This window comes from Necator americanus, chromosome X, assembly GCF_031761385.1.
Source record: "Necator americanus strain Aroian chromosome X, whole genome shotgun sequence".
In the NCBI taxonomy this organism is placed as follows: domain Eukaryota; kingdom Metazoa; phylum Nematoda; class Chromadorea; order Rhabditida; family Ancylostomatidae; genus Necator; species Necator americanus.
The window spans coordinates 15,314,452-15,338,434 of NC_087376.1; the positions used below are offsets into that span (position 1 = coordinate 15,314,452).

Here is a 23,983-nt window from a genome sequence, read left to right on the forward strand (position 1 = left end):
GTCGGAAAAGAAGGAATATTCATTCATAATTACCAAATAAAACAAAATAATATTAACTATGAGCATAAAATCTTACTGACTTACCTGTCTTCTGATCACAGTATCGCAGTAAATTACACTACAATAAGCTACTAAATAAGGAGACATTACCGAGAAGGAACCACCGAGCAACAGAGCGAGAATGTACGGTTAGAGTTTGCAGCAGAATCACACGGCAGTGAAGAGTATCTTGAAATACCCCAGAAAGTGACGAATCGAACGGTATACATCACATTCATTATGCGTTCTTCTCCGCCGAGAAATTGGCGTCCAAGATTAGGCATGAAAAATTGAATGCCTCCAGTTTGGAGCCCGTTACTTTTTGAAAAGCAAGGAATCAAAAAAGAGATAATACACTGAGGTAGAGGTATCGCAGTAAATCACACTGCAATAAGCTACTAAATAAGGAGACATTACCGAGAAGCAACCAGCAACAGAGCGAGAATGTGCAGTTAGAGTGTGATTTTTACAGCAACAGAATTTCGCTGAAATAAACAGCTAATATTTCCGTCCAGAGGAAAAATCGCTTAGCAGTGAATGGTATCTAGAGATTCCCCAGAACATGGCGGATCTAATGGTGTACAACACTTTCATTATGATTTCGTCTCCGCCGAAAAACTGGCGCCTAAAATTAGGCATCAAAAATTGAGTGTTTTCAGTTCTGAAGCCAGTACTTTGTTGGAAGACAAGAAACTCAAAAGTAGATAGTATACAGAGATAAAGGATAAAGAGTCTGGCGTTAATCAATCCGCTAGGGATGCACCCCCACGTTCACTTCAATTCAGAATCGTTTGAGGTTTACGAACGTGTATCTGGCCTATACAATGACTTGCGGTGGCTAGCCGATGTATCAAGTCAGTGCTTTTATCCTCCCAGACAAGTCTGGTACCAATTTATCGACCTCGGAGGGATGAAAGGCTTGGTGAGCACTAGGGCGGATTCGAATCTCCGATCGATCGTGCAAGAAGCGGAACCTCTAACCGCTACACCACACCCGCCCACTCATCTTCATACTTTCTTGTTAAATACGATTCAGTAGAAAATGCGTATTATACTGTTACTGTTGTTACTCTTCATCGAATGAGTAATTTCTCCGCTGCCAAAAATGAATTTTTTTGTTCTGGTAACTCTTGATCAATAAGACTAATCTCTCTTTAATGCTATCTGCTAGATTATGAGCCCTTCTCTTTTTTACAATGTTTAGGACAACTATTCAACTAATTATTACCAACTACTAACTTTTTCTTCGAGAGACGTCGATATAGAAATGTGACATAGCGTGCTCCTCCCCTCTCTTTGAGAAAACTACGCATTTCTGCAGGTCATCCGAGTTACCTTTGTATGGACTGAGAAATTCTAGAGCAAATATGCACCCTTCACTCTACTAATAGGTTTCCAACTAAGCGAGTTATTTAGAAAAAAACCTGTTTTTTCAGCTGCAAAATAACAGCGACTTTTTTGAGCTCGGGGCACATTTTCTCAATCCGGTCAGATAATTTCTGTATAGAACAATGGAAGTTAGGGCAGTTATGTACCCTTCACTCCATTTCTAGGTTTTCAAATAACTATGTTATTAAGGGCGAAGTTCGCACGTTGAGGTGACAATGCGACTAGTTGTTTTGCGTTGTTTGAGGCTCGTTTCTGACTCCTTTCCTTGCAACTTCCTTGTAGGAATTTCCTTCTTCTTTCGCTGTGTGTAGCGTTAGGAACATGTGCTTTGTAATTCTTTCTATTATATCTAGAATAGTAAAGTGTGTGCATTCGAGAAGCAGCTTCAACGCTACCTTTAGTCCCTAGAGAGGAATGCCATCGCCTGCGAATGTTCTGCTTCGCTGGTTTTGGACAACTCTACTTTTAATGGAATGGATATGGAATGGTAATGGATATGTATAATGTATAATGGAACAGATACAAAACAAAAAAGAAATTAGGAAAAATTAAAATAAGAAAAACTTATTATCGCCGTCGCTACCCATCTTACCTCCTTATGGATAGATTCCAAGATAATCAATTTCGTGGTATGCTGCCTTGGATAGGATTGTTTTTAGTACAAAATGAAGCATCGATGTTCATGGACAGAGCTGCCCAAAACCAATGCACCAATGCCCGCAATGGGATCGACAATCTACTCACTAACCAAAGATTGAATGGTGCTTAGCGTTATCCTCCTAGGGCTCCGATCAACGCTTCACTCGAATAAATGTGATATAATATAAAGCAGCGGTAAGGTGGAAGACAGCTACCATTTTAAATGGAAAAGGAAAGAAACTATATATGACGATATTTCCGAGATTGCGAGTCTGTGCTAAATGTCCCTCGAGGATCAGAAAGACAAAAGCAAATCGAATATCTAAAGTTGCTGAAGTACTTTTAAAAAACGTGTTTGAGTTGAATACATCCCAACCAAAAATTGCTCGAATTCAATCTCAAGTTCCTAGCTGCAGAAGGGAACCAACACTCCCTCGCTGCGAAAGGGGCCATTCATTCATGCCATACAAACTTGGTGTAGAAACACGCGTACACTCTAGGCGAGTAAATTATTCTCCAAAGTCACAACAATTCTTTGGTATCAGAGAAGTTTGAACTAATAAACACTGATTTAAAGAAACAGCTGAACAATAACAGATTGGTTACAACACAAACCTTTTGTCCATAAGGTAATCTGCACTGCGACTCCTCAGATGTATTGTATTCATGTTTTCCTCAGCTTTGTCTCGTCTGCTCTGACGGTAATCAACAACTGAGCCCGATCGACGGTGCACGTCATCCAAGTTAGTTTCTTCGATCTAGAATTTTGAGTGGAGCTGCCTGTTTTGACTTTTAGAAACAAGTGGAAACAAGTCTTTGAAGTAGACAAGAGGAGAATGCAGAGGTTTGATTGGAAGGGAAATATGATGAGGAATAACGGTAATCAAGTAATATAAATCCTGCAACATACCACATTCAACTGTACCTCTTTAGTCACATATGTCAGTTCGGGTTTCCCAGTATCGACGTCAGTTTCAAGATAGTTCGTGCTCCAACATCGTGACCTACTATAGAGGTTGGGTTGTGACATCCTCATACGATAAGTGGTGTATTTTCGTTCCGTTTCCTCCAAGAGACGTTCAAACTCCTACCGTAGAGCAAAGCTGTTTGATAGAGCGGCGATAACAATAACAACCGACCAAAAGTTCAATAGAGGAAGACAGAATGAGAAAGGCGCTGAGAAACGGCTCTCTTGACAACCAACTTACTTGTGCATAGGGACTGGGTTCAACTCTAGCATAGGGGATATTGTCGACGTTAATTTTTGACTTGAATTCCCCACCATGAAATTTTTGCAGTAGAGGACCACGGAAGTCACGCCTTAGTCGTGAGCCAACATCTTCATGTGAACGGCGGAAGTGGTCCGTTACTGAATCTGGGTCTGAAAAGAGCCATAAAACAAAAACAAGATGGACACAGCTCACTAGAATTTTGCCTAAATTTTACACAACAAGTCTGGCCCTTCAAAGCATAAGGGGTGGTGGATTGGTAGGTCATTCTCCTGCCACAGAAGGTGAGAAATGCTCACGCGAGATCCTTTTCCCAGACCGAGAACGCTAGGTAGACAAACGGATACCAGGGTTTGGGAGACCTACCTAACCTCGAACGAAGGAATCCGTCAGGGAACCTGGGCGAACGGGTGGGGGAACCTCAAGCACAAGGGCTCACCAACTTTGCTATTCCTGAACGGCTTTGTACCACTAGGAGAGAATAAGGACCAGTTGTAGGGACGAATTCGAATGTTTAGGTTAAATGTTGTTGTTGTTAAATGTTTAAGGAACAAGTAAAGGAGGAAAATGGCAATACTAACGACTTTTTCCATGTATTTCACGAGTAATCCCCAAGAGACATCGACATTTTCTCCATACAATAAGTCGTTATACAGCTTATCTTTAGCGAAACATAGTGCGTAAAGCAAAGTTCACTTCTAAATGAAGGAAAAGTAGAGGAAGTCAGAAATCAACAGAGACGAGTCCAGCCCTATGAGCCAGCAACGCAACGAAACAGCAACTCAGAAGAGGTCCCCTGAGGAAAAAAATCGCAGAACTCGCAAAAGCATTGGCGTACTTCCGTGAGTTCCGCAATCGCCTGTTTGGAGGACTGAAATGGACTATGTTCATGCACTGGGCATAATATTGGTCGAATTTTACACGACACATTTTTATACGCACATGAAACTTGATAGAACCGGTTGCCCCGCCCACAAAAATTTTGCGTAGGAAACAAATTCTTTTACCACACTTCCTAATGTATTAGGTTGTTCCACGAGTTTCCTTCTTACTTTTCCTATGCTTGTTTTTATTCTACTACTGAGATATTCCCATCAATAATGTAGTCAGCACAATTCTCAAAAGTTTTCGTCCATCTATTTGATAGATTGTTTATTCTTTAGGCCTAAGACACACATTGCGGTAAATTAAAGTGTTGACGATGGCAGAAAGAAACTTAGGGAACAACCTAATATTTGTTTCACTTTTTATAACCTTTTAAACATGGCTATCAGTGGAGCGTTATACCAACACATTATGCCAGATGTTTGATGTATTCCAAATTGTGGTGCATTGCCTGCACGCTACTCCAGCAATGATCTCAAAAATTACAGCAAGAAGTGTGTGCACAAAACAAGAAGTGACTCGCTGTACCTGCTGATTCCGGACCGCCAACAATGAACTCCCGACGGGCCTTTTCCATTTTGGCTCGGTATCGACTAGTTCTGAAGAAAACCGATCTAAATAAAAGAACTAAAAAGGAGATCTGAGAAGAACCAAGTCTTCATAGACGTTCCAAAATCAACTTCCTCGTCAAAACCTCAATAATATAACCGACAATTGCAGCGAAGAAATATAAATAAGACTCCGACTATCAAACGACCAGCACAAAGGCGATATTCGGAGCTGGGCACCGACTCCCTTCATTTCTGTAGGGATTACGTGACCTATACGACATGACTTATACATGTACTCTCACCCTACGAGAAAAAAAGCAAAAGAGGTGCAAAAAAATTTAGATGTTGCAGAGAAATGTGAAAAGTGCAAAGCGTGAAATATCCGAAAGTGCAAGAATATAGAGTAACAAAGCATTATTGGACGAACCACCCACGAACGTATGGTGCAAATGTTTAGTTCGAGCGTGTGCTTGCATACATCCACTAGATTACAAGGTGACTTCCTCAAGGCCACGTTAGCGTAACCCACATATAAGCGTAGATTAATTAAGATTAAGCGTGTTCACATTAGATTTCAAAAGCAAGGAAATGAGAATTTATGATTTTTGAGACTATTGGCGTGGTTTTTGAATTACTTTTTGCTTTTCTGATCCGCCTTTCAGGCCTTCCGTGAGCCCTTCCGCTCTTGCAGGTAAGTGGTGTCCCGATTTTCACTTTCTCTGCGATGCTTTTACTATTTTATGACATGTCTAGCTGTTTTATGATCGAACGGCCCCTATTCAAGACCATTTTCATGGTCAAATATTTACAGTTGCTTTGTTTTTTGTTTTTGCAGTGGCTGTCTTCGCCGCTTTGCTCGAATCACCTTTCTCTGGGATTTCATTTAAAGTTAAAAACACTGAGAGTGAATGTATTTGATCCTAATATTGGCTATAAGGATTCGGCGTGTGACCCACTATTTGTAATCCAAGCATAGCATATAGTCGGATCAAAACGGCATGAAGCACGGACAGTTCCGCAGGCGGCTGCGCTCGAAGCACTTCGTGCTTCATGTGGTTTTAACCCAACTATAGTGTTTATCCATAGTGAGTGGTTTCTGTAAGTTCAGAACTAACCAATGCAATCCGACAAAGAAAACCTGCCTATCACTCTGGCGGTGAAGGAGGTGAGGGTCGTTTTCTGTTGCTTTCCAACGCAACCTGCTTTAACTTTGTTGCCCTAAATCCCCTTGTTTCCTTCGTGTATGAACACGTCGTTATTGATCGATAGATTCCACGGCAGACTCAAACACGAGAAAGCCAACTGAGGGTGGATACAGTTACGGAAATGTTAATTCCTATAGTGCCGCACGTGAATGAAGATGGAAGGATAAAAGTGAAAGGTTTCTCATTGAGTAGTGCAGAGAGCGCTTAAAATCTGTTTCAGTCTTCTCTCTGCAGCGTTGCTGCAGCGTGAATATTTGTTCTATCTCACCTTAAAGCAACATATCGGTTGACCGAACTGGCACCAGGCATGACGGATATGCGAAAGGAATGCATGGTGGTAAGGTCGACCGAATGCTGCTAAGAAACACGGACTTGCACGTAGACAAGTAGTGGGTTGTATGCCGAATCTGTCACCTATCTGTTTAACCAAAGTAAGCTCCAGGTACATATACTCTCAATGCTTCTAACTTGAAATAAAATTCCACCCAACAATGATACAGGCAAAATGGCAGAGACAACCAATTTCATTGCTGGCTGGAATTTGCATGCAGAAACAAAAATAAAAAAAATAAAAAGAAGTAAATTGCAATTGGAAGCAATTGTGAGGTATTCGCCAACGAAAATAACCCTCAGTAGCGGCTGTTGGGTCATAGAAGAGCGAAACTTTTTCCCTTGATTTGATAACTTATTGGGCACCATTAACTGTGCCAGTTTCTTGAGTACGTAGTACTGATATGTACCTTTTCCCTCGAGAAACGTCGATGAAAGAAACGGAGTGCCCCCTGTGGAATGCAGAACAGATGTGTCATCCTAAAATATTGGAAGTGAAAGTCGCAAATTCTCATTTCCACACTCAGCTATGAAATGTCTGTAACGGTAACGTGGCCAAGAGGAATTTATTTTGCCGCTAAAATGGTCGATGAATATCCTCGTTGAGAACAAAAATCACGAAGTGGTGAAGATAGCTTGAAGAGTTTGAAGATGTGCCAGAATACAAACAGTTAACGGATGTATTGTAGCTCTCATAAAATTTCGTTTCCACTGAAGATTTGGAGTGCGAATTTGCAACAAAAATCGGAGTGTTGTCGTTTCCAAGACTATAACTTCTTTACAAGGAATAGTGACAAAAAAGAACGGATAACATGGGAGAGACAGAAGGAATCTGCTTTATTCTACAAAAATGAACCTCAATGAAGATGTCAAAGGCGTTGAAATTGACATCCTTTCGCTTTTTCACTTCTTGTTCGAAGCCAACATATGATTACTCCACATGTTGGTTTCGAATTATAATAACGAACAATAATAATTAATATTATGTTGAGATGACGCTATAAAAGAAAATAGAAAAGATAGATTAGGAAAGCTGATCAATTATGCTCATCATCTAGATAGAAACATGATCAGAGAGCACCTTAGAAGAGAACACCAACGGAGCGGTGCTATCCATGTCTTAAATATTAGGTTAAGTCATAAATAATTTCCGTTTTGTTTTTCATACATTTGTTGTGAAATCGATATCTCTGCTAACTTTCTGGTTGTTTGACGTGGATTTTGTTCCAATATTGACTTCAAAATATCGACATTGAAGTCTGAAGGTCGCTATATAAAAAAATACAAAGCATTAACTAAGAGATTTTTACTCATCAATTATGGTTTCTTCAACCCACTCCCCCTCACCCCACCCAATACTTCCTTGGTTCTTCTTTTAAGGTCACAGCTCCAGAACGGAATTCGACAAAGCAATTTTTAATTGCCACATCGGTTATGACTCCTTCACCACACACACTGCATATTTATTGTGCCATGGCCGCAGCATTATTACCTTGCCTAAATTCCCAAAGCATCACATGGAGTAAGTGTATTTTTTGATTCTCCATTTTCATGGCGAACAAAAAAAAACTAAAACCGTAACATGCACAGTCTTTAGACTGCTGTCTAAAGATTAACAGAAATTCTGTCTGGGTAGTGATAACAATAACCCTTGTTTGAGCAACCTACTCTGCGCGTAAACAATAACAGTAGGTACGATGTACCTGTGCAGAAGTTATTTATGACCTCAAACCTAGAAGGCGATAACTTTTATCTAAAAGGGTCCGGCTCTACTTTATCGCACCTATTGTAACCAAGCATAAAATGTGGAAGGGTTTCACAAGTATACCGTGCGGAGCTATTTCTATTAAAATCGTTGGGATTGTAGATTCTATCACGCAAGTTCTCCTCATTTGTAGAGTTTAGGGAACAAGAAACCGTTTGGTGAGATGGAATCCGCATGTCGTCAACCCATACATTGTGATCCATGCGTTCAATAACCTTAAACAATCACGATTCCCAAGGTGAAAGTAAACATAAAGCTATGGGTTCCCACCTGACGCTCAATTTTTGTAGTGAATTCCGGACTTGAAAGATTTCCACGGGAAAAGTAAGCTGGACTTGCCAATTTTTGCAGAGTCTGGCTCGATGTTAGATGATGATATTTGTTGCGCAGACCTTCTTTCTCAGCTAAGAGACGTCGCTTTTCCTGCTCAAAACTGAAACAAAGGCATTCACTAGATTTCAGTTACATCGCGAAAATCAACAAAATCCACAAAGTTCTCACCGTTCCTTGCTCGATCGCTCACGCACAATCATATCAAGTTTTTCCCGCGAAAGTCTGTCCTCCTAAATAAAATTTGAAAGAATGCAGTAGTGTAGTGCAGTGGGTTTGAAAGGTTTAATTAGGGGAAAATAAGGGTTAGCCAATGAATTCTAGTCGAAGTCGCTGTAAAGTAAAATACACTAAGAAAAGTGCTACCTTCTGTATCAGCGTATTCTACTACAGAACACAGACATTAACTTAGTCTAGAGGACGACTGCTACGCGCGAAAAGTGCTGAAATCTCCTCTTCGCTATTCTTTTCAAAGTGTCAAGAAGAAAATTTGTCAAAAACTGAATTCGTCCTTACACTTACATCAACACTACGGAAGTGTCAGAGAAAAAGAAGAGATTTATTGGGTTGTCGCAGCAGCCTCTTATACTCTTAAGAATGTTATTCTTGCTCTTCTTCACTATATTCCTAATTCTGCTTCCCAAGTCACTCGTTTCCACCCTCTCGGCTCTTAGCCCAAGTGGTTCACTATGTCAATTTTTGCTCAGATGCACACAGCCAGAGCATTCTGATATATTCATTTTGTCGGAGGCAGTGACGAGGTAAATGACTGATGTACCACAGCGTAGTGAGTGGTAATGAGTGTCGAAAATTGTACTGCGTTGCTCATTACAGCTTCGCTCAAACTGTGCTCCCGCCTATTTTATCAAAGCCACAGCTCTTAACATGCACCGTTTGAATTGAACAAGAAACAAACGAACAAACAATATGGCTTCATTCGTTTTGGCGCACCATTTTGTACAAGGGGTTCGATTGGAGCGCGCCATTCTTGTGCGGCGCCGCATCGTCCGGGCCGTTTTTTACGGCAATTAGCAAGAAATGGACGGAATCACCTCACCCTCCGTAGTCTCCCATCCCGTATACGAATACTCCACCTGAAATCTGCACCATCTCAGATTCGTGGGGTGATGCCTTTAAATTCCGCGTGGCACTAGACAAGGGGACAAGGGGGACACGTGGCACAGACTTAACTAAATATTACAGTAGATGATTTGATTAGTTCGACGAATAAGTCGTGAGCATTCTTCTTCAAATTGAAAGATTGCAGAAAAATGAGAAACGCTTCTAAAATGGTGCTTACAATTCAAAAGAGAATTTTTCGTTCTATAATATGATCCCATTCCGACATTTTAATTCCATTGATTCCTGTTGCCTTAGGTAGTTAAACTGCGATGTCAAGTGGACAGTGGGCATTTTCGACACCATCAGTCTTCTGCATTCAATCTAAGTGCTTGTCGTTTGTTTTTGCGCCTCAAAATTCGAAGTTTTGACCTCGAAAACGGACCACACACTGGTCGCCATAATTTTTGCGGGTTGGGCGAAAATGCATTTTTTCTTCAAACCTCTTTGAAAACTAAAAAAATATTTCTTCTAAACAAAACTACTGCAGATAAATCAACAGTACACTCATCATTGTCGTTCTTCCCGTCCTTCCCAACAATTTTCTTTCATCGCAAAAAAAAAGCCATAAGAGACCCCGAAAAATAGTTTTTAGATGCCTCTTATGATTTTCTTTTTTTTTTCTTTTTTGTATTTATGTTTTCATGCTATGCCAACGAGATTTCGGTGAAGCTTTATTTTTGACCTGATGTTTTGACAAACTCGTCTTTATCAAAGACCTGAAAAAAGTTCGGGTTTTTTGATGCCAGGAGTATCCCATCAAACTCCTCCTCTAATCTCGCCAAGCCTCGATATTGTTATTGACATTTTCAGCTAAACCCGGTGTAGAATTAATCCAATTCGTGGCTGCTCCATATCCTGGAAACTAAGCGTATCGGTTGAACTAAATATCTGCTCTTAGCTCTTTCTTCACCATCTCGGTTCAGACCTCTGGCTTTCGTCTTGGAGGTCTTTTCCAACTTGGACCTACTGGCAGAACCGAGCATGGAACAACACGACCCTCTCAAAAACGACCATCTTACCAGAAGAGGCAAATTTGCTGAAAAGTTTCTGGAATATATTTATGTTTTCCTGTTATGCCAACGAGGTTTAGGTAAAGCTTTATTATTGGCCTGACGTTTCGACAAATTCGTCTTTATCAAGGGCCTGAAAATTGTTCGAGATTTTTGATGCTATTCATATCCCATCGATCTCCTGCTCTCTCCTTGCAAAGCGTCAATATCGTTCTAGGTGCACGACGCAAGAACTCCGAAAGGAAAAATAAACTGACCATTCTCACCGACTAGCTGAGTCGGTGAACCCCGTTCCTACAGATTGTCACCAAGGCGAATGATACCTACGGACTGTGCAGTATACTTAAGTACTGGTGTCTGAATAACGTTAAGGAACTGCATGTGGGACAATCTTATAGGTCACAGAGTGTAATGAACGGCATAAAGTCATAGGTGATTGATAGGCACTCATTTCTGTTATTCATAGATAAATTCCTGACAAAAATCTAGAATACTTCCAAGCATTCCTAGCAGATGTTTCTTTCTCGTGTGCTAATATCGTGCACTTTATTTCAAACTCACTTTCATCATGTTTTTCATTCTTGTGACACCTTATTGGTGTTACCATGCCTTTTACCTCCCAAATGTTCTTTGATACGCAGACGCAGCATAACACACAATGTCTATCTTAGAATCTATTGCGAACTAACTGTCGCTTGATGCTGTCGTTCTGGATGTTCACCAATACAAAATCATCTTGCAACTGTTCTCGCAGAATCCGGCGTATAGCAACAGTTAAGAAGTCAGAGACGAATAGGATGCACAGAAGAATTCTACCTTCACGTGGGATCCTCACTGTCTTATTTGTAGTTCGAGATAGGGTGTTAGATTTCGATCTCGTGTGACCGTTTGAACTAGCTATGCTTATGGCTAGTTCTAGTGATTCCTCCCGTTCTCTATCCCCTGTGCACATTGCTGTTGCTGTTTTGACCATTTCTATGATAATTGCCTTTTTCATGCTAATGGGATGAACTGACGTTACGTTTATCAGCATGTTTTTCGAGCTTTCCTTGCGACACTATTTCACACTTGCAATGTCATTGTGCAGTTTTATTTCTGCATTTAAATAAGGCAGCCAACCATTTTTTGGTTGTTGTTGAGTGTGTTTTATGTTCTGCGACCGTCCATTCAAAATTTTAAAACATTCATCCATTTCGGATTGTGTTAATGTTACAAAGAAGGAATCATGGATATAAAGGCAGTACATTTGTGGACAACGTTCGATTATTGGTTTTTCTATTCAGCTCATAAAGCAAATGGCACGAACTGGAGCAAGCTTTTGGCCCATGGCAAGTCCTCTTATTTGAGAGTAGTATTTTCCTGACCATTTGAAAATGTTGCATTGAAGGCGTTCGTTGATCAGGATCATTATACGTTGTTTGATTAGACCAAAGGTTTCTATACTACGGCCGTGCCTATCTAGGATTTCAGATAACGGTTGTAACGCTTGTTCGAATCTGGCATTTTTAAGACGTTCAAGGAATTATGAACTACTTGATAGATGAGAGGACACTTTTGGCAGTAGTTGGTTCACAATTCTATTTAGAAACCAAGAGATACGATCTGTTGGCCCTTCTACACAACTTATTATTGGCCTCATTTTAACATTCTCTGCTGATGTTGATGTTAGGTCGTTCCTTGAAAGTTAAGGCGTTTCAATCAGGTTATAAAAGACGGGACTGTTCGGTATTTCTATTTCCAACCTGCTAAGGAATCTTTCGTCAATCCCAATAGCCTTATCGATGCTCATCCAAACATGGTTCAGACGTTTATATTGTGCAGTAAAATCTTTTTTTGTAAGTCGGCGATACATATTACTACCCAATAATAAAGTTTCACCAAAACCTCCTTGACATAACAAGAAGAAATAGAAATATAGTTCCCAATCCCGAGGTTTCAAGAAGAGGAGAGTTGGAGATGGTCTTTTTTGTATTTTTAAAAATTCTCGTCCTTCAGTCAACGTTATTCATGCAGAACACAAATCTGAGGAGCATCCTCAGCGGCTTTATCAATTTGGATAACTGCGAAAAACCGAAGGTATCGAAAATGTTTTTTTTTACCCAACACTCCCACATTAATGATCTAAAAAACAAGAATCAGTAGAATTAAAAAAGAAATCTGAATGGGACTATCCTATAGAATGGGAAATTCTCTGTCGAATGATATATAAAACTTTGAAAAACTTTTTACTTCTACGCGCACTATTCACATTCAAAAAAAGTGCGCACGACTTAATCCTCAAGCTAATACCTCCTCTTCATCGCGGCTTAATGTTCAATTTTCTGTCAGTCCGTCACACCTGATCATTCTGGTTTGCATTACCGAATCTTAGAGCCGTTTTCGATGCACGTGTACGTCGTATGTACGTATCGTTTTCAGCTCTTCCCTGCTCCGGCAACCAAGATGCTCCCACACAAGGTTTTGTTTGATGCCTCCCTATAAGGTGCTTCTCCGTAGTCAAAAGATTAGACATCATGATTTGCCATTTTCTCCGAAGAACATTGCAGATTACATTTTTCAAAATACTTCAAACTGCATCTTTTGTACCTAGTCACCTAGTTGGTAGTGATCAGCTCTCTTTCTTTTTTAGAGCAGAAAATCAGTTCATAAAAACTGAACAAGTAATTCAATGTAAACATGTACGACTTTCAATAAACTTCGGCATGTTGATGTTTCAATAATTGGTTTCTTTAACTGAGCCGCACACGAGGTTGTTACAATCCTTTATTCGTGGCTAACGGTTCGGCAATATCGTCTTCTGCCGAGTCTGAAAGGGTGGAATCGAACGTGATTTATCCGATCAAATGCCTTTTTCGCCCAACAAAGAAAGTTTACTGTAGGCACTCATAGCTACAAGTAGAAAAAAAATAAGGCGCGAGTTTCCGCGTAATACAGAGGCATTCTTCTCTGCAATTCATCTTTGGGCCCTTGAATTTGATCCAAAAAGCCTCCAGAGCCTTGGGGGCCGCGATACTAGGCTCGCGCGCCGAAATCATGATCTTAACTTCAAAATCTCTTCCGTTATGATAAACCTATGATCACCTCATGCAGTGGAGTCACATGATTTACTTTTGCCTTCCAGGTGTTCTTTGATTCAAATACATATTGGTCTAGCTGTTTTTCCTATGTATTCGTCACCATACTGCACACAGGAAATCATATAAACAATACAAACTCAAACTGAATTGAACTCATGCAATCACCGTCGTTGCTATCCGCACATATTTTGCATTCGGATGAAAAGCAAATGCGATCATTCGCACATTCTCACGACCACTTCTACACTCCTAGGCGGCTCATGAGTAAAAGAGCAGTAACCCGAAACGAATCTGGTATGGATAAAGTACCATTCCGTGTACCGTTTATTTCCGATGAAATTAGCGCTGCCATCCGACGGTGTTTGAAGAAAGCTAATCTTGAAGAATCCGTTGCTATCGTGGAGCTCCCCTCTTAGTAATCCCAAAAATGGCTCATGTACTTCACCGCAATGCAAAATATGTCCGGATAACAATGAGGGTGATTGTGTAAGTTCATTTCAGTTTGTGTTGTTTATACGATCTCCTGTGTGTAGTGTGGTGACGAACACACAGGAGAAACAGCTAGACCACTATGTATTCGAATCAAAGAACACCCGGACGGCAAAAGGAAATCATGCGTCTCTACTGCATGAGGTGATCATAGGGTGCGGCGTCATAACGGGGAAGACTTTGAAGTTAAGATCATGATTCTTGCGCGCGAACTTAGTGTTGCGGCGCACAAGGCTCTGGAGGCTTTTAGATGCACTCCAAGGGCTCAAAGATGAATAGCAAAGAGGAATGCTTCTGCATTACGCGGGAACTCGCACCTTATTTGAGGTTGATATTTGATTGCGCTAGTTACCTCACAACAGGTATCTAGCAGTGGCAGGATAGTCATCTGATCTTAAAGGTACGATGTTCTCTTCTACTATTAGCTATGAGGCCCAACGGTTAACTTAGGGATTTTCTTTGTTGGGCGGATAAGGCGTTTGATTGGATAAATCACGTTCAATTCCACCCTTTCAGACTCTGCAGAAGGCGATATTGCGGAAACGCTAGCCACGAATAAAAGATTGTAACAACTTCGTGTCCGGCTCAATCCAAGAAATCAATTCTAAGTATTTCGGACTAAATAACAAGAAATACAAGAATCACCTGTGCATAACAAAATCTCTCCTTCCTTACAGAAGACTTAAAAACCTCTCCCTTGGATTTTTTCCACTGTTTTTTTAGGTTTGTTTCCACATACTTTAATTTACACTTGAAATAAATTTGATTTCAAGACTGCAGCGAAGATATAGCACACAGTGTGCGTAGCTCTGTTTATCTTTTGAGGACTTCAACTTCTCAGTCACCTCGAGAAGAAAAAGAAACTGCCACCGATGGAGTTTACCATACTTATATGCAACATACCATGAAATGGTATGTTGCATATAAGTATAATTTCTCATGGAAAGGTTCTATACGGGCTCGCAGATTGCGGAACACCACGTCGATCCGCTCATCTTTCTTGGGAATCGCTTAGGTTCCTACGAGGTGCGTTAGAATGCGTCTCTACCTTCACGTTCCGTTCCCCTAAGCGGTTTATTCATTATTTTAACTTGAATAGGCTGGTGAGAAGACCACAAAAGCTCGCTCCGCTGTTTTTACAGCAATTAGGGAAAGATGAGTGGGACCACGTGGTTTTTCGCAATCTAGGGTCCTGTTTGGAAGCTTTGCATGGGAAATCCATACCACATCAGAATCGCGGTATGCTGCCTTTAACATCTGCTATGTACATCTGAGAGGGAGAACACTCCCCAACTTCACAAATTTTCCCAAGAATTTCCAAAAACTTTGTCCCTGAGATCGAAGACTTCACTGTTTGTGAAGCAAACTACAAAGAGAATAAATTCGGCCATGAGTGCGACTGCAGTCAAGGAAGGCGAAGGATACAACACGATTGCGTGCCTCTTTAAGAGATCCAGCACTTTTACTGTATAAAACTGTGAAAGCAGCTGAAATTTTTCCCTATTCTGAAATTCTGCGAGAAAGATGATTGCATATCATTAACCCAATTTTCTGGTTCCTTACGCATCCAGGACGTTTTCATTGTGAAACAAAGCACGAAGTAGCAGAAAGAAAGAAAATAAATTGGAAAGAATACCACACTGCACTTACACGTTTGCGGGCAGCAGCTCTTTCCTCTGCATCTCTCCTTTCTTGCTCCCTGATTTCATGATTTCTACGTTCTTTCTCTCTAAGTTCTGCTAGACTCCGCTCATCTTCTAGTCTTAATCGTAAATAGATGTATTAATTTGTGATTGTGACAAAAAGTAAAATAACTCACCGTTCTATTTCCCGTCGCTCATTTGCCCTCATTTCCATTTCAGCAATTTCATTAGCTTTCTTGTCGAGTTCTTCTCTTTGTCTTTCCTTTTCTAAGTCGACTTGCCGCTGGAGTTTCCGATTTGCTGCAGCTCGCTCCAATTCGTACATACCAAGCCTCTCCTTCTCTTCCTCTTCCCTTCTCACTCTCTCTCTTTCTGCTGCTGCTCGTCGCTCTACTTCCCTCCGTGCTTTCTCTCTCATTTCCTCTTCTTGCAGAAAGTTTTCCCTCTCCATATCTTCCAAGCGTTCCCGTTCACGCTGTTCCTTTTTTCTTAATTGCGCCTCTAGCAATTCTTTTTCTCTTCTTTCATCCTCTATGCGTTCTCTTTCCCTCCGTTCTGCCTCCGCTCTCTCCAATTCCACTTTCTGCTGCTCTCTTCGAATACGATCAAGTCGCTCCTTTTCTTCCCTCTCTTGTGCTCGACGTAGTCTTTCACGCTCCTCTGCTTGCCTTTGAATGTTAACGAGAAGCTCTGCTTCGCGACGTTCCTCTTCTCTACGCCGCATCTCTCGCGCCTCATCCTCAAGCCTCTGTTTTTCACGCTCTTGTGCTTCCCTCCGTTGTAATTCAATCAACTCTCTTTCTTTGATTTCCAGTTCTCGCCTTTCTCTTTCCAGTCGTTCTAATTCTTCTTTTTCTTTTTGCAGTCTTTCTTGCTCTTCTTTTTCCTTCTCCTTTTCTATGCGTTCCCTCTCAACGCGTTCCCTCCTTATCCTTTCTATTCGTTCAATTTCTATTTTCTCTCTTTCAATTCGTTCCCGTTCAATCCTATCCTTCTCAAGGCGTTCATGTTCTCTTCGTTCCTCCTCGACCCGCATGCGTTCCAAATGTTCTCTCTCCTTTTCGATGTGTTGCCGTTCTCTTTTCTCCTCTTCATCTCTTTCCTTTTCTAAGCGTTCTTTCTCTAATTGCCTCTTCCTTGCCAGATCTTCCTCTTCTAGCCCTCGACGTTCGTTTTCCATTCTTTCCCATTCAGCACGCCTCCGCATTTCTGCCTTCTCTCGTTCCAAACGACCCTTTTCGATGCGCTCCTTTTCTATTCTTTCCTTTTCCAGGATAGAATGTTCTAGATCTTTTTGCTTCCTTTCCCTGTCTGATTTCAAACGTTCGAGAAGCTGGAAAATACCACCCTTGACGACATAAATGCTCTAGTTGAAAATAAAGTCTGTTACCTCTCGTTCGCGTAATTCCCATGCACGTCGGCTTTCCTCTTCTCTTCTTCGTCTTTCCTCCTCCTCTTTCCTCCTTCTATCTTGTTGCTCCCTAACTTTCCGCTCTTCTTCTTCAATGTCACGGTGATATGTAATTGTCACTGTTCTCTCCTCATGAGTACCAGGATCATAAAACTTCATGTGAGAGTTACGAAGAGTATCAATGGGTGACGAATGTCCAAGCGGTGGCTAAAGTGAACTGTTCAAAGAAAAGAGCGAATAAATTATGTCATACGAAAAGGTATATTTCGCGTCGCCACTTGATCAAACTAACTCAAAATTGCTTGAATTCTTATGTATTGCAGAAGAGAAACATTACAATCGGCTACGGAATTTTGTCATCAAAGACATTCATCAAATTCATTGTCGTTGCTTCTCCAAGAATGATTTCACAGCAATGTGAAGCATAAAATGTTCACTACCCTTCTCTTAGACATTCACTTTCATATGACCAACATACGACGCAACATATCATCTCGACGGGGAACGGTCAAGAGGTACCCGTATGATGTGCCGCCGCGTATCCAGGAGGCTAATGAGCGTCGTTAATTGCACCGCGCGTCTCCTGATACCGTCATGATCGCTACAGTAGCCTGGTTGCTCCTCTTGTGCTACGTCTTCAAGACGCCCCGCCCACGCCACCCTCCCGACCCATTTCGCTGCGTCTGCCACTCTTACGACGATTTTTTTCCGCCGCGCTTTTCTTATGATGCGCTTTTAAAGTCGAACGGAAAGGAAAGTACCTGGTATTACATGTTGTTTGAAGGTCTACATAAAGTGTGCTTGTAACTTAATATAAAAGAAGGAAAGAATGAAAGAGGTTTGTATAAGTGATATGCCATTTAGAAATGCGAGTGAAAATGAAATTATCCTGTCTCGACTTGTTAGGTGGAAAACATTCATCCATTTCTGGGAATGCAAGAGATGTTTCAAAAAATGTCCCACTGATCGGTGTTATGCTATCTTTTTTACTTTTTTTTCCTCTAATGATTTCTTTTTATTTATCTAGCTGGGTAAAACTGGCATCCAACGATTAACGAGGCGCGAATAATGCCTCGCAGACATACACTGTACCTAAAGGTATATCTCGAAGATACAAAGGTCTCTGTTCGCCACTAATACAGCTAACCTGTCATATTGATTTTATGCAGAGAATAGATAGAAATGGAGCGATAAAACGAAAGAAGTTTGAAGAGCCATACAAAGGTCTGTTATATAAAACTGTATAAGACGTACAAGCAAGTATTGAAATATGTCAAATATTGGTATATTTCAATACTTGCTATACATAAACATTATATCTACGTAAAATTTTGAAAAGGTAAAATGTAGAAAGGAGTTAAAGAATGTATACAAAGTAATAAGCGCATAATGTTGCTGTTATTATAACTGCCGCAGTTGAAAGTTGAACACGAATTCGTTGAATGGCATCGTGACAAACACATACTTATGCACTGTTAGTTTATATAGAAAACTTAGGGCATGAAATGTGTTAAATTATGAGATGTTTGAAAATATATGCGTGTTATTCTTTTCCCTGCAGCATCTTTTTGAAATAATTTTTACTTATTCTTCTCCTTTATTCCCAATAATATGCGCTTAGTTTACTATATTCGTACATCAGAATTCGCCTCGGCAATTCGTTCTTCACTCCCCCCTTCAAAATTCGCACTATCCACCGCTTCGTCGCGGCGTTGATTAGAGCAATAGGGAGGCGGGGTGTAGGTGATCTCAGGCGGTCGTGAAGAATGTCTAGCTGGTGGAGCGGCAGCCGTAATTACGCGGAGGTGCCGAAGGGACGACAGAGCGGTCAGCCGGTTTTCACGGGTACCTCTTGTCCCGCACCCCATCTCGACGCACAGAAACATTGCAGTCGAGACAAGAATCTCTTCTAAAGTTCTCTTGTTTGACCTTCTCCTAATAACAAGAGGTCGAGTATCAGAATCCAAAACGGCACAATCTTTTTGAATATGAAAATGTGTTATACAATCGGGATAATTGGGATATAAGTGTTGAAACAAATCTGTTTTCTCCCTGCACTTTGTCAGAATTGTTCTACTACGTTTATCAATGGTTTGAATGTGCCTCGCGATGAAAAACCGCCTTGGAAAACACCCATTCGTTCGATTTCAACCCAGAATCACATAGGTATCGTAAACACGTACGCGATCCATTAAATCTTGCGGAGACAACCGATGCATCAAGTCGGTGTACTTATCCTCCCAGACAAATTGGTTGCAGAAAAAATGGGACCCGTCTTCTGAACAGCACAATGCACCTCGCTTCAGACCAGTTCCGGGAACAGGAATGTTCAATGAATATTTTTGCCGTAGATATAAGCACTTGAACTTGTTTCCTTCCGATGTTTCTCGAAATGAATGCGCAATATCCGCCAACTAATAAATATTTCCAAATAATCCATGAATCATGAAAATAAAAATAATAAGAATTGTCAGTAACAGCATAGTAGACAAATAGGTGGACTAGATGAATCAAAAGGTCTAGGAAGTTGCAGTTCGGGCTTCACATCCTATTTCACAGACTATTCTTCACACGAGCTTTTAACAGAACCAAACGACGAATAATGCAATGTCCCAACGAAGTTTTTGACAGTAGTTGACAATAATGATGTAATGTAACCTAAATTGTCTTTTTCGTTTGTGAAAAAGCAGAGCAGCATTCTAGGAAGAGAAATCCTCCCCTATGACACGTTTCGAACGGAAGTAGTTTTCACAAGATATGAGTTGCGTTGCTGAACTCTATCAGAAGTCACACATATTTTAACGCCCAACCAAAAACCCGAATTTCGCAATTTTCCTCGTTGCGCGACTAAGATAATGCGATTGAAAGAAATCCGCCGCCATCTTTCAATACAGCATCAATTAAAATCCGTATCTGCAAAATTTTACCTCTGTAAAGGTGGTACTGGTTTTCTTCGAAGCTAATAAAAAAAAAACGCGATAGAGAGGAAGAACCTACCATTTCTCCTAAATTCTAAAAAAAAAGCTTAGAAATAGCAAATCTTGGTATAATACAGATACAATCTGCATCTATACCCTGCAAACTGTATTAAACCCCAAAAATTGTACTCCATGAAGTGAACGTCGCTACAAAGCAACTCCCACAACTCCTACTTTGGACTATTTTTAGCTCCATTTCCAGTTGTAGATGTCTTTTTTCGCATAGCAATGATGGCGAAATCTCTTTTTTTTTGAGTGTTATTATGAAAACAATCACGGTTAAAGGACAATTATTCTTATGTAACTCCTTTGCGCTGAATGCTAAAACTTCACCGTTGTTAGGAATTGACCTCTGATCGTTCCAATAAAACCGGCGGCAAACTTCGCTGCGCCACTCACTAACACCAGTCCATTTCATCACTGTCCAAGAGATCGCTGTGACCACCCCATCTGTAACCCTGTCTTTCCTGGCGCTGATGTGCCAGGAAAGACAGGGTTACAGGAGTCATGTAGGCTACCGAAACCGAAAAGGACTAGGATGACGATCTCTACGTATAACGCCCGGACGCTTGCATCGGATGCGGTCATTGAAGATCTGATGATGCAAGCCAAGAAGTTTAGGTAGGACGACATCGGACTGACCGAGACGAGGCCACGCCACCCACCGAATGCAGTGTATGACACTGGAGAAGAACTGTTCTTAGGAACATGCGACAGTAGAGGAGTTGGTGGAGTTGGTGTACTCGTCAACACAGGTGTGACAAAGAGCATCGACTCTTTCGAACAAACTACGGCCCAAATCGGACGTCTGCGAATGAGAAGATGTGGATCAACATAGCTTTGAGCATCTTCGTCGCTTACGCTCCAACAACAAGATACGAACAAGAAGAAGTAGAGGCTTTCTATATGGACCTAGAGAAGTTCTACGGGGAAGACCATACCTTTTATAAGGTCATTGTTGGTGACTTCAACGCCAAATTTGACCCCAGAAGAACGCCTGAAGAACTTCACATCGCAACCTACTGCCTTCAATGTAATGAACAAGGAGAGAGGCTTTCCGAGTTCATCATGACGACAAAGAACATCCAAGGGAACTTGCAATTTCAGAAACCCTCCTATCTAAGCTGGACGTGGGAGTCTCCCGATGGAGGGTATCGTAATGAAATCGACCACATCATCGTCAGCAGGTTTTGCCTGACAGATGTCGATGTCGCTGTTGTACCAAAGTTTTATACGCGATCGGAACATCGTCTTCTTCGAGGAAGATTTTCTTTCACACGGAGAGGAGAAAAAGCCGCGAAGTTCACTAAGCGAACTCCCAGAACCATTGACTAGAACCTCATCGCTTCGCTTGCTGGTTTTTGGGAAGATACCGTCATGAACAACATCGACGACAAATATGAACGGCTTGTAGAACATATTTACGACTGTATGAGGAAAGCGAAGGGTTTCAAAACTACTAAGAGGCGCCTGTCTCCGGAAACTCTAGAGCTGATACGTCAGCATGGAGCTGCACAAGCCGCAGGTAAAAAAGAACGTCCGAGGTCTCAAGACTTTGCAGAGAGGCGATAAAAGAAGACCTCAAAGAGAGAAGAACAGAAGTGCTGACTGAAGCTGCAGAGACGAGAAAGTGAATTCGCGTCGAGAAATCACTATTCGAAAAACGAGGGTTAGTGCTCTCAGGAATCCAAATGGAACAACCATAGCATCGAGGAGAATGGAGAAATCATCCACGACATCTAATGTGACCACTTGCCTTCTCACCATATGAGGGAAGTAGGTCATGTTATTTCAGAGGTTCTTCCTTCTAAATTACGATGTGCTATCATATCGGTGAGAAATCGTACGGCACCCGTTCCTTACAGGATAAGATTTGAACATCTGAGAGTCTTCAGCCAGTTCTCATCAACACTCTGGCAAGACTCTTTACACGCTACCTGTCGGAATACAAGGTTCCTAAACAGTGGAAGACCAGCAAGACCGTGTTGTTCTATAAAAAAAGGAGGTCTACATGACATTGACGACATTGGCTTGGCAACTGTCGCCGATCTGCTTAGTATATGTCATCTACAAGGTCTTTACAAGAGTGATCCTTAATAGGATTGAAAAGTCTTGGCTGAAGGACAGCAATGCGAGAAAACGGGGTTTCGAAAAGGATTTAGCACGATTGGCCATATTCACACTGTTTCGAAACTAGAGGTATCGAATATCTTTATTACGGGAAGAGAGGGATTTGCAAGGGTGTTCAATCTCATCTGAGATGTTCACGGCCACTCTCAAGAACGCAGTGCGAAAGCAGGAATGGGACGACATGGGAGTGAAGATTGATGGTCGTACACCATTTCGCTGATAATATCGTTCTGATAACATCTCGCATCGACGAAGCTGAACGAATGCTAATCAAGTTCGACGAAGTATGTGGAAGCACCGGTATCCAGCTGAATCTGCAAAAGACGATGTTCATGCGTAACGGACGGACCGCGGATGTCCCATTCACGCTCAACGGAATTAACATATCCAAATGCATTAGCTACGCTTATCTGGGTCGGGAAATAAACATGACGAACGACCTAAACCCTAAGCTGGGCAGGAGGAAATGAGCGGCTTTAGCAGCGTATAAGAATATTGAGGATGTAGTGAAGAAGACTAGTAAACCCGGCTCCGTGCTCACCTCTTCAGCACCACAGTACTGCTGCGACCTATGCTTCAGAAACCTGACCCCTTCCCAAGTAGGAAGAACGGTAAGGACTTTTATGATGAACTCAATGCGTTGATGTCTAAAATTCCCAGCCAGCAGCTGGTCATTGTAGGAATCGACGCAAATGCGAAAATGGTACTTGAGCTACGATCAGATGTGCTAGGAAAATGGTATTGTCCAGCGGAGCGGACGTCGGACAAGGGTGACCGTTTGGGTGACTCATGTGAACAGATGGGCCCATCATCGCTGCCACGTTTGAAAGGAATCATCGACGTCATCAGCTCACGTGGCAAGGTTTAACCCTTTTAACGCCTGAAAAGCAGCACATACGGAACATGAGGACTCCCAAACTTCAGCTCGACTACGCTCAGACAAGGATCATCACTTAGTCGGGTATCCGAAAATGCAGAGCTGTTTGGGACGTTGCTTTCGATTCTGACCACCGTCCAGTTCTTTTCAATAAGATGCGATTCCACAAGAGGAACCGAGGAGTATCTCCTCAACCGAAAATCGGCATAGCAGGTCTGAAAGACGAAGAATGCAGAACGAAATTCTGCCAACGTGTGTCTATTCATGCTGGAGAACGGACCAGGAAGAAGCTGCGATGCAGATTCCTTTACAGAGTGCATCCAGGACGTTGCAAAGGAAACCCTCGCGGTACAAAAGTCCCGGAAAAAGTTTGCCTTTGCATATGCGGAAAAAAATCCAAGTATAACACTACATGCACCGCCCGCAGCACTGGCGATTTCAACTAGGAAAAACGTCTGAGATGGAAGTTGCGTCGCCAGACAACAAGACCGGTATAACGAGTGGACCGATGGAGTTTGAAAAGGAGTGGGAGGACAAGAACCCGCGGAAACCCTATGCTTTATTAAAGTATAGGGGCAAGATGAAAAGATGTTCTCCACTCCTCAGCACTGCCAGTGAAGTAGCTGTCGGTGAAGCAACCCTTCCAATTTGGAGAGATCACCTCAAGACCTTGTTGAACAGGCAAGCACCGTCAGCTCCTGAACTGGAGTACGTTCAAAGGCCGACATATGCGTTTAACGAGGAACCACCGACCGAGTCAGAGGTTCTGGTCTGTATCCAAAAGATGAAAAATGGAAAATCTGGTGGAGACGACGGGATTAGCGCAGAGATGCTGAAAAATCTTCCTCCGCCTGGGATTCGTGAAATGACAAAGGTCATCTGTT

General features: G+C 41.7%; 1 protein-coding gene across 2 annotated transcripts in view; it reads right to left on the bottom strand.

The window, feature by feature from the left end:
* Positions 1 to 23,983, bottom strand: part of RB195_023284 (uncharacterized protein) — a gene marked incomplete at both ends in the record, with an annotated part of 58,683 nt that overhangs the window by 25,144 nt on the left and 9,556 nt on the right. The window contains 12 exons of one of the 2 annotated variants that reach the window (XM_064210655.1): positions 2,683 to 2,825; positions 2,993 to 3,154; positions 3,276 to 3,448; positions 4,710 to 4,780; positions 6,206 to 6,294; positions 6,678 to 6,747; positions 8,096 to 8,247; positions 8,303 to 8,465; positions 8,534 to 8,595; positions 15,711 to 15,822; positions 15,880 to 17,036; positions 17,094 to 17,321. In XM_064210655.1, the coding sequence (XP_064066536.1) occupies positions 2,683 to 2,825; positions 2,993 to 3,154; positions 3,276 to 3,448; positions 4,710 to 4,780; positions 6,206 to 6,294; positions 6,678 to 6,747; positions 8,096 to 8,247; positions 8,303 to 8,465; positions 8,534 to 8,595; positions 15,711 to 15,822; positions 15,880 to 17,036; positions 17,094 to 17,321 (2,582 nt within the window). The remainder of the gene's footprint in view (positions 1 to 2,682; positions 2,826 to 2,992; positions 3,155 to 3,275; positions 3,449 to 4,709; positions 4,781 to 6,205; positions 6,295 to 6,677; positions 6,748 to 8,095; positions 8,248 to 8,302; positions 8,466 to 8,533; positions 8,596 to 15,710; positions 15,823 to 15,879; positions 17,037 to 17,093; positions 17,322 to 23,983) is intronic. The other variant, XM_064210657.1, reaches the window with a different exon arrangement.